The 16,481-nt window shown below is 39.3% G+C and overlaps 1 protein-coding gene across 1 annotated transcript; it reads right to left on the reverse strand.

The window, feature by feature from the left end:
• Positions 1–5,905: 5,905 nt before the first annotated feature.
• LOC132296194 (uncharacterized mitochondrial protein AtMg00810-like) lies at positions 5,906–6,556 on the reverse strand. The gene is made up of 2 exons (XM_059794412.1): positions 6,208–6,556; positions 5,906–6,069 (listed from the first exon to the last, which is right to left on the reverse strand). Exons 1-2 carry the CDS (start codon positions 6,554–6,556, stop codon positions 5,906–5,908), a joined length of 513 nt encoding a protein of 170 aa, XP_059650395.1.
• Between the last annotated feature and the right edge of the window lie 9,925 nt (positions 6,557–16,481).

Raw genomic sequence — 16,481 nt, forward strand, 5'->3', positions numbered from 1 at the left:
TTATTGGTGGGTATGCGGGTGGTGGTGATAGGTGGGTTTAATAATGAGGGTATAATGGTCATTTAAGTAACTTGGTATTTAAGAATAAATAGGATTAAAAAATTTGGGGTAAAATTATATTTTTTTATGTTTTTAACGGGGAGTGACGGAAAGTAAAAATTGACCTAAGTGACACTTATTTTCAAAAGATATTTAAGGGCGATATTTAGTTAAACCTGATGGGGTGTTAATAAAATTAACCCTTAAATATTTTTTCTTAAAAGTGTTTTCAAATTGAGCAAATTAGGACAAATTTTTTATTTGAAGACTGAAATATTTAAAATGCTCTTAAGACAAAATAATAATAAATAATAAAAACTAAAATAAATAAATAATAAGAATAAACAAAAAAATAAATAAATATAGGCAATTTTCAAAATTTTATATAACACCAAAAAAAAAAATTGTTTTTTATTTATTAAAAAAGAAATACTTAAAATTTTCTTAAGAGTATTTTGAATTTTTTATTAAAAAAAATTTTCAAAACTTTTAATCAGCAATAACTTACTGTAAATTTTCAAGTGCAAATTTTTTATATAGGGTATTTTTTTGCTTTATTTTTCTTTTGCAAGTAAAGATAAATTTTAATTGGCTGATGTGAAATCCATTGAACACATGTAATCGAAACTTTGTATGTCAACCTCTAGTACAATGACACGTGTCAATATTGGATACCTTCTAATCATATTTCTTTCTCCCTTCGGGTAAAATACCTATTTTTCCCACATATTTTCCTTCTTCCCAAACAACGCTTCTTCCAAGTCTTATACGTGAGTAAATAATTTATAATATTATGTCACTAAAATTGAAATTTAGTCATGTTGAAATCTTTTTTTCTCAGTAATGTAAAATTAATTTAGAAAGATCGTACAACAAAACATAACACAATTTGCAAAAATTCACAATTTGACCGAACATAAAATGGCATCTTCATGGAGCTGTAGTAGATTCAATTTTCAGTGGAATGCTTCCGTTCAATTGATTTTTGGTCAAATCAAGCAAATCCAAATCAATTAGTTATGGTCGTAGCAAGTTTCTCAACAATTTTACTATATTCTTCAACTATATGTATAACTTTTCTACTTAAATAGAATAAAACAGACTGAGCTGTATAACATATATATAATCACACGTATAATGTAGATGCGTATAACGATTGAGAGCATGATCCGCATATAAAGAGAGAAAATTTAAAGACAGATTTTTATATTTTATATTTGTTATGGGAGGAAGAGGAAAAGTTTCTTAGCAATTATATATATGTGTATTATATAAATTAAAAGTTTTATTTCATAAATCGGTAATATAGATGTGTGTATAATTACTGAATGTGATGAATAATTAAAATAAAAGCTTATGAGTTTTTTTTAACAAAAAGGAAGAGTTTCTCAATATCTGTATATGCTTCTATTTTAATTAAAGGAAAAATCTATTTTTTAATTACTAAAATAAGAAAATGTATATAAAGAATAAAAAAATGCTTTCACTTTTATAAGTAGTATAAATGTAGATATATGTGTTGTTGCTGAAGTCACGTGGCTAACTCAACACATATTGAACGGAGGGAAAAATGACGATGATGAGTGGTTGCTAATGCCGTGACTGGCATCATTGAATCGAGATTGTAGACATAGAATTGGAGAAAATTAGTTTAAAATTTGAGTAAAAAATCATCAAATTTCAATTTCAAGGCATCATCAATTTGCTCTCAAGTATATCATAAATGTATTGGGAAATAATTGGATACACAGAGAGTTATTATTATTTTATAAGAATGGCAAATGAATTTACTGGGATCTTTGGAGGTACATCCAATAGCATGAAGGCCAAACATCTATATGTAAACAGGACGAATCTAAAAATTCATAAGAAAGTCTAAAAATTCATATGAGGAGGGCATAGATGCAACACGAATTAATTGACTCTTATTATCTCGCAAAACCAGACCCCTCCCTCCACAAGTTATGGGCAACAAGTAGATAGAGGGGCATGGACGTTGAGTTACACAGAGGAATTGGAGTTGTTTGGTAGAGATGGAGTTGTTATGGAAGAGGACATAAAATCAAAGTGGACTTTTATTTGGGTCAACTGTAGAAAACATTTTTAATGTATACTTTGTGCATCACTTTCGTCTCTATTTGAAAAAGTGTACTAAACACACTCATATTAAGGATAATACTTGCCTACTTACCGATGAGTAGGAAGTTCATACTCAATGTGTCGTAAAAACATAGTGACAAGTGTCACATGATAAAAAATAAAAGATTCAAAATGTTATCCGGGTTTAACCCAACATGATTCAAATCAAACCCTAATCCTCTCCCTCTCTCTCGTACTTGCGAAAGCACTTCTCACATATTTTCACGGTAATTTGATATTATTATGATGTTTTCTTAAGAAACAATATGATCAAAATCAAATCTTAATATGATGTTTTCAATGTGCGGTATAAACATCAAATAAAAAACAAAATGTAAGGGGTTTGCAAATGGGCCTCAACCATCCACAATTCCTATGAATGTTGTAGTCAGCCTCTGGCCAAGAATTGGAATTTCCAATACAAATTATTATTTTTGTTAAACATCTCTCCTCCCATGTCCCAACCTGCTCGAATGATTGATTACCTTTTCTTAAACAAAGTCTTCTTGATTCTTAATTTCTTAAATTATTGTAAATCCTGAAATTTATTTATTTATATTATTTATTTATTTTATTTTTTCTGAAATTTGATATAGCATTTAATATGCATGGGATGAAGACTGCTAGAGAAAAACTGAGGTGTTGGACGGAAGGTTAAGCAGCCGGGAGTGAGAGATAGAATAGAATTGGGCAAGTAGGATAAGATAGAGAGACATGCTAGGGTTTTGGTAGGGTGAAAAAGATATAGACAAGAATTATATTAGGATTTGATTTGGATGCTATTCGGTTTAACCTGAATAGCCTCTTAATTTTTTTATTTTTATTTTTATTATTTTGTATTGTTGGACACATGTCACTTTATTTAAAGTTGTGTGAAAATACCCCCCAATCAAAATTTTGACATTTAGTAATATTATAATACCCATTTTGCCCTTTTACTCTTTCAAAAATATTCAAAGGTGTGTGTATGTTAATAATATCATAGTATAGGAATGTTATATGCACATTGCCTATATTTAACCCACTTTTAAGGATTTTTTATTTTAGTTGTCAGGGTAATATACAGTATATCATATCGAATGAAAACTTTAGTTCTTTTTATAATTATAAAAAAGAATATATATATATATATATATATATATATATTTTTTTTTCAATTAAATATTAATATATTTATCAGTTTTCAATAAATATATAGCCAAAAAAATAAATTAAAGATACTTATTTCTTATATATAAACAATATACATATAATTTTTTAAATTTTAGAATTTGCAATAAATTTCACACACACACACACACACACATATATATAATTCTTTACATAGCAACAAATGGTTATTCAATCTTTATTGAGGAAAAAAAAAAAAAATGAGTGTTCAATCACTTACGGTCATCCTATTATTCAAATCGCGATAAAAATACGTTCTTAATTAAATCTAATCATTAAGGTCAAAAAATTCAAAACAATAATAGTTTATAAAGTGTAGCAAATACCCTTATAATATGCTTATAGTGCGTATCACACCTCATGTACTAAATGACAATTTTTGTCATTTCATAAAATGATGCATTTTAAAATAATACGTAAAATGTGTATATAAAGGAAATTTAGTCAAACTATAACTTAAATGTGTCAGGAGGGGTTTATTTGCATTTAATTGAAACTTTAGAGATGTTTTCTGCATATGAGGAATGTGATATGCACTGTAAGTATATTTGGGGTATTTTTTTGCACTTGATTCTTTTTATTTTAAATCGGGTGAACCCGTTGAATCGATTGATCCAACTTTTAATATTAGGATAGGTGTCAAAATATTATTGGGCCACATACCTGTAGAAGGAACTTCCTTATTCTATGGTCTAAGGCAAGTATTGTTGAAAATTAATAAATAAAGGACAATACTTGAAGTTTATCCTCCCAAGTGAGGTGGACCAATAAAATTAGAACACATATTCAAAAAATTTTAAAAATAAAAAGATGGGTATTATCAATTTTTTAAGGGTTAAACCGTGTGTGGTTTTTTTTTTAATATTTTTTTCATATTTTTTTTTTATCTCTCGCATTCTTTCTTTCCACACTCCACGTTCTTTCATCCCTACCACAGTTCACAAAACCCTAATTTTTGTTCTTCTCTTATGTTAATCCCGCAATGCTATACTCATGGCAATGATTGTTCATATTCCAAGGATTATTCATATTCTTAAAGCTGGTATGTTCATATTTTATATGATAAATTACACTCAGATCTCCTGAGGTTAGGTTATTTTTCAGTTATATTAACATTTTGGTTTTAGATTTCACTTATATTTAAATTAGTGGTTTAGCATTTCACTTACACCCCAAATGTCAATTTTTAATGGGTTAGAGTATTTTTGAGTTGTTAAATGACTCTTTTTGTGACCAAACTACCCCTCTGTCCTCATGTTGACTCTTTTTGTGACCAAACTACCCCTCTATTTGTCTCATCTCCTCTCCTCTTCTTCCTCCTCCACCATCATCATCCCCATCCATCACCCAAATCCCACTTCAAATAGTTTCAAATAATAAAAATCATAAATAAAAAAAATAGTTTGATTAAAATGTTTAATGCTACAGGGAAAAGAAAAGAATAGGTCTTTTATCCATGGGTTTTCATATAAATTCTTCAATATGCAACAACAACGCCCCCAGACAATAAATAAAATGATGATCAGACAGGCCAAACATAACTGTGACCGTGATGATCATTTGTTGAAATTAGGAAAGTAATAAAAGAGATAATTCCACTAATTTAGGCATCAAACAGAACCAATGAACCACTCATGTTTTTTCACACAGAAGTTTAAGCAGATAATTAACAGGAAGAAAAAAATGAAATAGTCTTCTTATAATAATATGAAGTAATTTTATGCCTTCAATGGAATTGCCTTATTCCAATTGCGGCAGAAAATAGAACAAAGTTTAAATGTTTCATGGATGGAAATTGAACAACTTTCATTTCTCAGTGGCATCCAAATGAACCCTTAAGTTTCTTTTCCTAATTCTCAAAACCTTGTATCCTAATATTTAAGATGAATGGTATAGGTTCCAGGCAGAAACCTATCTGAGTAAATCCTGATACATTCATAACATTATTCATTAGGAAAGGCAAACCCATTTCCTCGCCGGTAAATCATCTTTGGTCACAGCTCAGTTTTAGTTTGTTGTCGGAAGTTCGCGGCTGTTAAATATAAAAGAGAGAACTCTGTATATTGTATTGATGTGAGATAAGATGTATACAAGAGGGGTTTATATAGGAGAGGTTATGTGTGATGAACAAGTAAACCATATATGTTTATGGTAACTATACATATGGTAATCCTATATAAGATAAACCTATATATGATAATCATATATAAGGTTAGAATATATTATACAATATAGTAATAATATATTTTAACAGCCCCCCTCAAAATCAAGGTGGATTAAATGAAACCAGTTTGAGTTTGGAAATGAGATATTGAAAGCGGCATGATGGAAGCGATTTAGTGAAGATATCAACGATCTGATCATGTGAAGTGATAGACCGCAAATATAAGGTCTTCTGAAGAAGATGATGATGAACGAAATGACAATCAATCTCAATATGTTTAGTGCGTTTATGAAAAACATCATTATGTGCAATCTTGATTGCACTCCTATTATCACAATAAATAAAAGTGGTAGTGGATGAAGAAACTCCCATGTCTTAAAGGAGCCAACGCAACTACAGAAGCTCAGAAGTAGTATCAGCAAATGCCCTGTATTCAGCTTCTGTGCTATATCGTACAACCACAGTCTGTTTCTTGCTGCGCCAAGAAATAAGTGAATCACTAAGAAAGAAACAATAGCCTGTGGTGGAATGACGATCTGTAGGATCTCCTGCCCAGTCTGCATCGGAATAGGCACGAAGAATAGGCGATGATTAGGAAGAAAAATGCAGTCCATGAAACATAGTGCCTTTGAGATAACGAAGGATGCGATGAACAACAGCAAAATGAGTGGACCGAGGGGCAGTCATGAACTGACTAACGATGTGGACGGCATAAGAGACGTCGGGACAAGTGACAGTGAGATAAACCAAACTACCTACCAATTGGCGATACAAAATACCATCTCGAAGAGATTCTCTATCATGTAGATTAAGTCTTGTATTGCACACAAGGGGGGTATCAACAATCTTGCTGTCAGTGAGACCTGATTTTGAGATAAGATCGGATATATATTTTGCCTGAGTAAGATAGTAACCATCTGTAGATGTAGTTATCTCAAGACCAAGAAAATAACTGAGAGGTCTAAGATCCTTCATCTCAAACTGACGATTGAGAAACTTTTTGAGCTCCTGAATTCCCACCAAATCATCACCAGTAATGATCATATCATCAACATAAAGTAAAAGGAGAATGAGGACACCAAAATGACCCGGGCTTAATATAATCCGTACTGCAAAGGACGGGTCGGGTATGGACAAACATGATGGAGCAAGTTCGCGCGGGATGGGCCCAGGTTCATAAAGTCATTACAGAAGCCCATATTAAAATGAGAAAAGTTAAGTCCAGGCAAAAGGGAGCAGATAAGGCCCAGGCCAGAGGAGGTTGTAACCATTTATAAATAAGGGAAATCGAGAGGGAAAAAAGGTTAGAAAGCATTGGGAGTGAAGAAATTCTCTCTCTATAATTGGGGGAAATTCTTTGTACTTTCAATTGGCGCCGTCTGTGGGAAGAACAGGAAGGATTGATTGATGTTGTTCCAGATCGAATCGGTTCAAAGCACTCTGCAAGGAAGACGATTAATCTGCGAAAGCTGAATCAACATTGGTGATAATACGATTTGTCTCGATGAGTCCAGGCTCCGGTTGATTTCGAGAAGTTGGAGTCCGATCCAAGCAGATTAGATCTGTGCTTGATCCGGCGAACTACACAATTGCGATCTGTTGTGATTACTGAATCCGGCCAGTAGCAGACTAAATTCAGCAAGTGTGAGTTCAGATCTGGTGTGCGCGCGTTAGCGGAACTCCAATCTGGTTAAGAAATCTGCAGTTGATGACTTTGCTTCGATCTGGAATGATGATCGGAGAGGCGAACTCAAATCCTTTGGAGAACGGCCAGCAGACGAAGGTCGATGAGCTGATGAACATGATCGATGCTTTGAGGAAAGAAAATACAGAGCTACGAGCTGGAATGGAGCGTCGTGAGGCTCCTGCAATTCCGAGGCCACCTCCTGAAGGAGAGGGAGCTTTACCGTCCCAAGCTGATCGTCAAGGTGATCCAGAAAGGTGTCAATCGTGTTGATCCACGTCGTGATGAAGTTATAATCGGTGATCTGCCTCCGAATGTCCGTCGAGTAGACGATCGAGAAGGATCTATTTATCTGGAACCGCATCACGAACGGATTATGAGGGAGGAAGCACCGGCATATGAACATAGGGTTGCGTTACTGTGGCGGAGTGAGTTTGCGGAGGACAAGTCGTTCGATCCGCCTTACCGACCTTCATTAGCAACAGTTGATTACCACAGTTAAGAAAGGAGATATGCCGATCGGGGGTTTCCGTCACGGTTTTCAAGGGAAAACGAAGCGTTGCGCTCATCAGCAAGAACGGTTGCATCTCCGTTCACTGATGAAATTCTGAACGCGCCGAATCCGAAGAAGTTCTCCATGCCGGTTTTCATTCTGTTTGACGGAACAACCGATCCAGTCGATCACATCTACCATATTCAGTTGAAAATGGCTTTGAATACTAATAATGATCCTTTGATGTGCAAATGCTTCCCTACGAGCTTGGCTGGACCGGCTTTCAATTGGTTCAAGAATCTGGTTCAGGGCTTAATCGCCAGTTTCCAGGACTTATGCGATAAGTTCATAAGCCAGTACTACAGGAATAAACGTCCGGCTAAGGATGTATCAAGCCTTTTCACAATGAAGCAGCATGAGGATGAACGGCTCCAAGCTTTTCTCACCCGGTTCAACCTCGTTAAAAACATGGTAATGGAGTGTCATCCATCCACAGCAGTCCAATCATTTAAACTCGCAATGAACCGGGGGACGCCGTTCCACACCAGTTGGTGGTTAATACGCCAAAGACCATGGACGAGCTGAACGAGAGAGCTGATGGTTTTGTTCGTCTTGAGGAGGAAGAGGCAGCTAATTCGAGGAAGACGTCAATTATTTCAACGGAAGAGAAGTCCAAAGCCAAGATCCGGCAAAAACAAGCTCAGCCGCAATGTCACCCCTCATGGAAGGCAGAGAAGAGGCCAAGGGAGAAGGAATCAGTTACTCCACTGAGAGTCACCTTAGCGAGGCTATACTAAGAGAACAAAGATAAGTTTCGTCCTCCTCTGCCAATCAGGCAACCTCTTGAACAGAGGGATCAAACTAAACATTGTGATTTCGATAGTGATTTGGGACATCAGACTAACGAATGCAGGAACCTAAGGAGGCAGGTAGAGATGCTAATCGCAAAAGGGGAATTTGCAAGCTATGTTCAAGGTCTGGCGCAAGAGCAGAACCGCCCAACTGAGCAGATCAAGCGGAACCAGAGGCCGAACCAACACAACTCTTAGCCTGTCCGGATTATAAATGCAATTCATGGCCGGCCTGAACAAACGACGGAGTCTGAAGAGTTGTTCAGAATGAGGTTACGCCAGGCCCAGTTGAAAAGAAGGATTGGCAGTGTGCATGCTTTGCACCAGCAGAACGCGTCCACATCGATAAAGTTTGATAAAACGGACTTGCTACGCGTTCAAATTCCTCATGAAGATCCATTAGTCTTCAGTCTGACGGTTGCAGAATGCCTAGTTCGAAGAGTTCTAATTGATCCAGGAAGTAGTGCAAATGTCATGCCCAAGGTGACGTTCGACTGACTGGAGATCGAACCCGAAAAACTCAAACCCATAGGAAATCAGTTGCTCGGATTTGATGGGAAGCAAGTGGAACCCATTGGAATGGTGGAATTGACAGTACAAGCTGCTGAGCGAGTTTTGACTGAAAGTTTTGTGGTCGTGGAAATTCATCCATCCTACAACCTCTTGATGGGCAGAGGATGGATTCACAGAGTTCAGGGTGTCCCATCAACCTTGCATCAAGTGTTGCGATGTTTGGGTCCAGATGGGACCAAGGTGATAGACATACATGGGGACCAGGTTGCAGCTAAAGAATGCTATTCAGTAACTTTGAAATCTACTGGAAAAGGAAAAAATCCCATCCGTTCTGCCAGTTCAAAATAACAATTACAGAACCCTCCTCCCAGCAAGGATAGAGAGGATGAGCCACCAGTTCTGACCACAGAACCCCTTCATGAAGTGAAGATTGAACATGAGAAATCGGACCGAACAACAAGGGTGGGAACCAAACTTACTGAAGAAGAAAAACTAGAGTTGACTGATTTCTTGACTCGGAATGCAAATGTATTCGCATGGAGCCATTCAGATATGCCAGGGATAAATCTTGTTGTATCCTGCCATTCCCTCAATATAGATCCAAATGCAAAGCCAGTGAAGCAAAAGCAGAGAAGATTTGCTCCATAACGAAATCAGATTATAGCTGAGGAGGTTGATTAGCTGCTTGAAGCCAGATTCATCAGATAAGTTCAGTACCCGGCCTGGCTCTCCAATGTTGTTGTAGTGCAGAAGAAGAATGGGAAGTAGAGAGTGTGTATCGACTTCACTAATCTGAATAAAGCTTGCCCAAAGGATAATTTTCTATTGCCAAGGATTGATCAAATGGTAGATGCTACCACAGGATATGAGCGGTTAACCTTCCTGGATGCTTATTCCGGTTATAATCAAATTCCCATGGATCTAGTTGACGAAGAGAAAACTTCGTTTGTTATTGAACGAGGGACTTATTGGTACAAAGTCATGCCGTTCGGATTAAAAAACACTGGAGCTACTTATCAGAGGCTGATCATCAAGATTTTTAAGGGCTAAATGGGAAGCACTGTCGAGGCTTATATTGATGATATGGTGGTCAAGAGTAAGAAGAAGAACGATCATTTAGCGCACCTGCAGGATGTGTTCGATGTGTTGCACTAGTATGGGATGAAGCTCAATCCGGCCAAATGCTCATTCGGCGTAAGCTCCGGTCAATTTTTGGGACATGTGGTCAATCATAGAGGAATTGAGGCCAACCCAGCACAGGCAGAAGCCCTGATCAGAAATGCAGAGCCAAAGACAATTAAGGAGGTGCAAGCACTCACAGGTCGGATAGCTACACTGAGCCAATTTATTTCCAAGCTTTCGGACCGCTGTAAACCTTTCTTTGATACAATTCGAGGGCACAGAAGGCAAACCTAGGGGGATGAGCAACGACAGGCGCTAACCAGCCTGAAGGAATACATGCGTTATCCTCCAGTTCTGTCTGTTCCCGAGCCAAATGAGAAGCTCTTTCTGTATCTTGGGGTATCCAGTATAGCGATTAGTGCCGTTCTGATCCGTTGCAAAGAAGGAAAGTAGTTCCCGGTGTTTTATGTTAGCAAAACAATGTCTGAGCCGGAAAGAAGGTACTCCAGGGCCGAACGAATGATCTTGTCGCTGGTCAACGCAAAAAGGAAGCTTAGACATTATTTTGAATCTCATCCAATCGTCGTTTTAACAACTTTCCTTTTAAGAATGATCCTGCACAAACCGGACCTATCGGGGAGAATGACCAAGTGGGCTATTGAATTGAGTTCATTTGATATTGCATACGAGCCCAGGACGGCAATCAAAGGTCAAGCGGTGGCGGATTTCCTACTTGAATATGATGTTGAAGATTTGGTGGAGGATTATAATTGTTCCTTGTGGAAGCTCTTCGTGGATGGCTCCTCGAATCAAATGGGGGCATGGATTGGAATCCAATTGCGAACACCAGAAGGAACTACGCTGAGCCAGGCGATAAGACTTGAGTTCAACGCAACCAACAATGAGGCAGAATACGAGGCGTTGATAGCTGGGCTGAAGTTGGCTAAAGAACTGAAGATTAAGAATTTGATTGCTTATAGTGATTCATAATTAGTCATTAGGCAAGTCAATGGGGAATATGGGGCTAAGGATAAGACCATGGAAGCATATCGAACTGCGGTTCTGCGTGAGGTGAAAGGCTTTGATCAGATCAGGTTCATCCAATTGCCGAGAGAGTATAACGAAGATGCCGACCGCTTGGCTTGTAGTGCATCCAGTTCTGGAGAGACTTTGGCTAGGGTCATCCCGGTTGACGTACTGATCCAACCTTCCATTTTTGATGGCTACCTAATCCAAGCGCTCAACATGTTAATGTTATACCATATGAGCCGAGCTGGATTGATCCAATCATGGCTTTCATACGTAATGGTGCACTCCCCGAGCAGAAGGACGAGGCAAGAAAAATTAGGTCCAACGCGGCAAAGTATGCCATTGTGCGTGATCAGTTGTATAGACGCTCCTTCTCGGGTCCATATTTGAAGTATGTTACCCCAACAGAAGCTAGATAGATTATGCGAACCATTTATGAGGGAGTATGAGGAAATCATTCAGGAGGAAGACTTTAGCACACAAAGCAATGACACAGGGGTACTTCTGGCCAAACATGGCACTAGATGCAGAAGAATTCTCTAGAAGATGCGATAAATGCCAGAGGTTCGGGTCATTGATACATCAACCACCTGAAGACCTGCACGTAATGGCCACCCCATAGCTTTTCGCGCAGTGGGGGATGGACGTAGTTGGCCCTTTGCCGACTGCAAGATCGCAGAATAAGTACGTTCTGCTAGTAACTAATTACTTCACCAAATGGGTAGAAGCAGAGCCGTACCCTAGTGTCACCCAAACTCAAGTAAGACGTTTCATCTGGAATAATATTATCTATCGTTTTGGCGTACCAAGGTCAATCGTGATGGACAATGGAACCAACCTTGATAGCAAGCAAGTGAAAGAGCTGCTGGATGAATATGAAATCAACCAGAAGTTAGCAGCAGTCAGTAATCCCCAGGCTAATGGTCAAGCTAAAATCACAAACAGGACAATATTTGCTTGCATTAAGAAAAAGCTAGAGAATGAAAAAGGAAAATGGTTAGATGAGCTTCCGAATGTCTTGTGGGCTTACAGAACAACCCCAAGACGGCCGACTAGAGAGAGCCCATTCGCTATGGCCTACAGCACCGAGGCGGTGATACCAGTCGAGCACTTGGTTCCAACGGTAAGGAGCTTGGCATGGGATCAAGAGCAGAATGATAGAATGCTGAGGTTTAATCTCGATTTGCTGGAGGAAAAAAGGGATGTGGCTGCAGTAAGGCTTGCCTCTTATCAACAGACGCTTATGAATAGCCATAACAAGAAGGTGAGGCACAGAGACTTCGCTCTTGGTGATCTGGTTCTGAAAAGGAAGGTGGGAATAGTCAAAAAGATGTTCTTCTCATGGGAAGGTCCATACAGAATAGCAGAGGTCATAGGGAAGGGGGGCGTATGTCCTAGAAACTATGGCAGGAAGGGTGGTCAATAAGCCATGGAATGCTACGTCTCTGAAAAGGTACTACCAGTAGAAGTAGAGTTTAATTTCAAGTAACACGCACGCTTTAAATTGCATACTTGCAAGTGTACGAAATTCCCAAGTTTTATAAAAAGTCTTTTCTTTGTCAAAAAATTAATTGACACTCTTCCCATTCAGCAAAGTTAGTGGCAGCTGGCACTTAAAGCCGAACGCCAAACACTTGCTTAAAAAATAAAAATAAAGCCAAGTGGCAAGAGGCGTTCAAGCTAAGCGCCAAACATTCAGCAAAGTTAGTGGCAGCTGGCACTTAAAGCCGAACGCCAAACACTTGCTCAAAAAATAAAAATAAAGCCAAGTGGTAAGAGGCGTTCAAGCCAAGCGCCAGGCATTCAGCAAAGTTAGTAGCAGTTGGCACTTAAGGCCGAACGCCAAACACTTGCTCAAAAAATAAAAATAAAGCCAAGTGCCAAGAGGCGTTCAAGCCGAGTTCCAGGCATTCAACAAAGTTAGTGGCAGCTGACACTTAAAGCCGAATGCCAAACACTTGCTCAAAAAATAAAAATAAAGCCAAGTGGCAAGAGGCGTTCAAGCCGAGGGCCAGGCATTCAGCAAAGTTAGTGGCAGCTGGCACTTTAAGCCGAACGCCAAACACTTGCTCAAAAAATAAAAATAAAGCCAAGTGCCAAGAGGCGTTCAAGCGAGCGCTAGGCATTCAGCAAAGTTAGTGGCAGCTGGCACTTTAAGCCGAACGCCAAACACTTGCTCAAAAACAAGTAAGATAAAGACAGAATGGTGACAAGGCCGAATGTTAAGCACTTGTGAAAATACACTGCAAAGCTGAAAATAGAAAACTTGAAGGATGGAAGTCGTGCTGAGCAAAAGCATTGTCATTCATTACCAAAAGGTCCCAAGGTACATAGCTCGATACATGAAGATAAAACAAAAAAAAAAAAAAAAAAAAAAAAAAAAAAAAAAAAAACTGTTACTGGATGTCAGTTCTGATGATCTTCTCCAGGCTGTAACCTGTCATTCTCCCTACCATCATCCTCTGGACCATTGAGGTCTTCTCCATCTCAGCTGCCCTATCATCCTTAGAAGGGGAGTCAAGATGAATCACTCCCTCAGCAGGCATAGGTCTGTCAGCAGCAACTGAGGAAAAGGGCACAATGGTAGAAATGCGAATAATATTCAGGGGATGAAAGGGTAGGACAATTCCTGAGGATGCAACCTCTATACACTCAATGAAAATATTCTGAAACCGGGTTGCAGGGTGGGTTTTGATAATTATTTGGGGGATGGATATCCAGAGAAGCGTCTAATTCATCTGGACCAGCACAAGAGTTTGATTCACCTTCAGGGGGAGAACGGTCAATAAAACCGTCTCTGTACCCTTCAGCATACCGAATGGCATTGGTTCTGGTGAAGCGAGCAAGGAGAGCTTTCATACCCCCTTCGACTTTACCAATCATGTTCAGCAAGGAAGACCATTCGTTTAAGAGCTTTTCCTGTGAGTTCGTATGAGACAACCTTTCAGCAATGAATGAGCGCTGAAGGTCTCCCTTTTCAACTTTGAGAGAGTCCCTTTCTGTCAGAGCAACACTCTTCTCAGTTTTCAAGACATCAACCTCATCCTGAAGAGAATCCCGTTCGGTCTTCAGGGTATCCCGTTCAGCTCTGAAGGAATCCCTCTCATTTGCCAGACCGTCCCTCTCTGCCTTTAAGTCAGCAACCCCCTTCTCTGACTCGCTGAGCTTAGACTCCAGCTCAGCAACTTTGGCCTCAAGGAGATTCTCTACTTCAACAGACCTTTTAAGGCCCACAGAGAGGGATTTAAGCTTTTTGTTTAGAGTTTCAATGGTCTTTTGAAAAGTGAACATCCCGAATAAAGTCTGCATGAAGAAAAAGAAATTCAGGTCAGACTAGCTACTAAAGAGTCATAGCAGAAAAGAAACGCATTTCAATAAAAAGAAGAGTCACCTCCATAGCAGCAGCTGGGAACCGCTGGAACATCTTACCAAAGGATAGCTTGTTCTGAATCTCAAGGTCCTTGGGGGTCCAGAAACCCTTGTAGAAAGCAAAGGAGGTGAGTGGGTCCTTGTATATTGAGTCAATGGGGCCAATGGTTGATCCATCTTCACGGCTGAGCAAAGGTCGCCATGGAAGAACGAATGGAATCGGACCAGAGGTTCTGGCCGATTCGCCTTCAGGAATGAAGAACCGGGCAGGGGGCAATGGTTCAGTAACCCTGAAGGAAGCCGTCCTAATCCTCCGGGCTGGTGGGATATCACTCTGATCATGACCGCCCTCAGGCATTGGCCTTTTTCCTAAACTTTTTTCTGATAGACCAGCATTAGCTGGCCCTCCATTGTCTTGAGAATTTCCAGCATCTTGAGTGCTCTCTGAGGAAGTATCAGACGAGATGTTGGAAGGCATAATGATGGGGACAGCAGGACTGATCTCAGCAGTATGGCCCACAATAGGGTTCTCAGCATGAGTGAGCTTAGAAGGCGCATCAGCAGAACGGTTTGTGACTTGAATCACAGTTGGAACAATCACAACTTGCGCTGGGGCAGAGATAACAAGGAAAGACAATGTGGAAGCAGGTGTAGATGATGATGTGATAGTAGGAGCGTTAGAAGGGGTGGGAGCAGGACGCCTCTTCCTGCTGAACGATGGGATCTGAATGTTCTCCATTGTAGACCCTAAAAGAGAGATGTCAGAAAGATTGTCAGATGTAAGCAAATCAGTAGCTGAAGGGACATTGTTCAGCACACTTTCTTGCAAGGTGTCTAGCCTAGCCCTGCAGACGCTGTAAACCAGTTCATCATGGGGAATTTGAAGGCATCTATAAAGAAAAGTGCAAAAACAGGGAAGACAACTTTCACAGTGGCATTTAGTAAGATGTGTTTTCAGCTTTTTATAGCCAGATACAGAACATGCTCCAAAGGAAGAAGGGATAGAGAAGGATTGGCCGAGCGGAGTCTGCCAATTCCCACCAACCACGATTAAATTTCGTCTCCAACATTTTTTAAATGAGTTCTTATCAATGCAAATTGACCGTTTGTCTATAGGGAAGAAGTTATAGTACAAATCATTTTGTGAAATCTTATTAATCCGATAGCAGAGGAGAAGGTCAATAATGTCAAGATTTAGACCCTTGTCACGATTCAAGAGCAGGAGGACTGAAATTACCCTAAGAAAGTTTGGGTTAACTTGTAGGGGGCAGAGCCCCAATTTGTTGAAAGCATAACAAAAGAATGGGTGTAGGGGGAACCTAATGACGTTCAAGTGAACGGCGGAGAATAAAACTTCCCTAGGAAGGAGACCCTCACCAGATCTCCGGTCTACGTTTATTGGATAGACTCTGAGAGAAACGTCGCGAGGAATGTAATTCTTGGATCGAATGGCGTTCAGGTTAGGGGGAGTTATAGAGAAGGGGAAGAGTCCTAGGCAGTAAAGACGTCTTTTTAAGGAGAGATTTAAAAAAAAACTGACCTTGAAAGTTTGTGATGAACGCAGCAACAGCACAGTAGCTAAAAATCGAAAAGGAAAGACTCGCCGGAGAAATTGAAAAGGATTGCTGGAATGTGCAGGAAGGTAGCAGAGAGTAGAAGCGAGATATAAGAAGAAGGGTGAAGGTTGAAAGACCAGAATTTATAAAGAGGAAAAGTAAAGGTGACATGGAACTCAAAAGGTCAAGGCAAAAAGTGGCGCTGCAGATCTCGAAGCTTGGGTTTCTGTCCCAGCCGTTCGAATCCTCGTGTCATTGCTCCGAGCCGTCAGACCAAGATCGTGTCTTTTCAATAATCTTACCCTCATTAATGAGGAGAGAGATTATTAGGGGTAGATGAGGACACCAAAAT

This window comes from Cornus florida, unplaced genomic scaffold (assembly GCF_030987335.1).
Source record: "Cornus florida cultivar Cherokee Brave unplaced genomic scaffold, ASM3098733v1 CherokeeBrave_3.0.0_Hap2_Chr02, whole genome shotgun sequence".
Lineage (NCBI taxonomy): Eukaryota > Viridiplantae > Streptophyta > Magnoliopsida > Cornales > Cornaceae > Cornus > Cornus florida.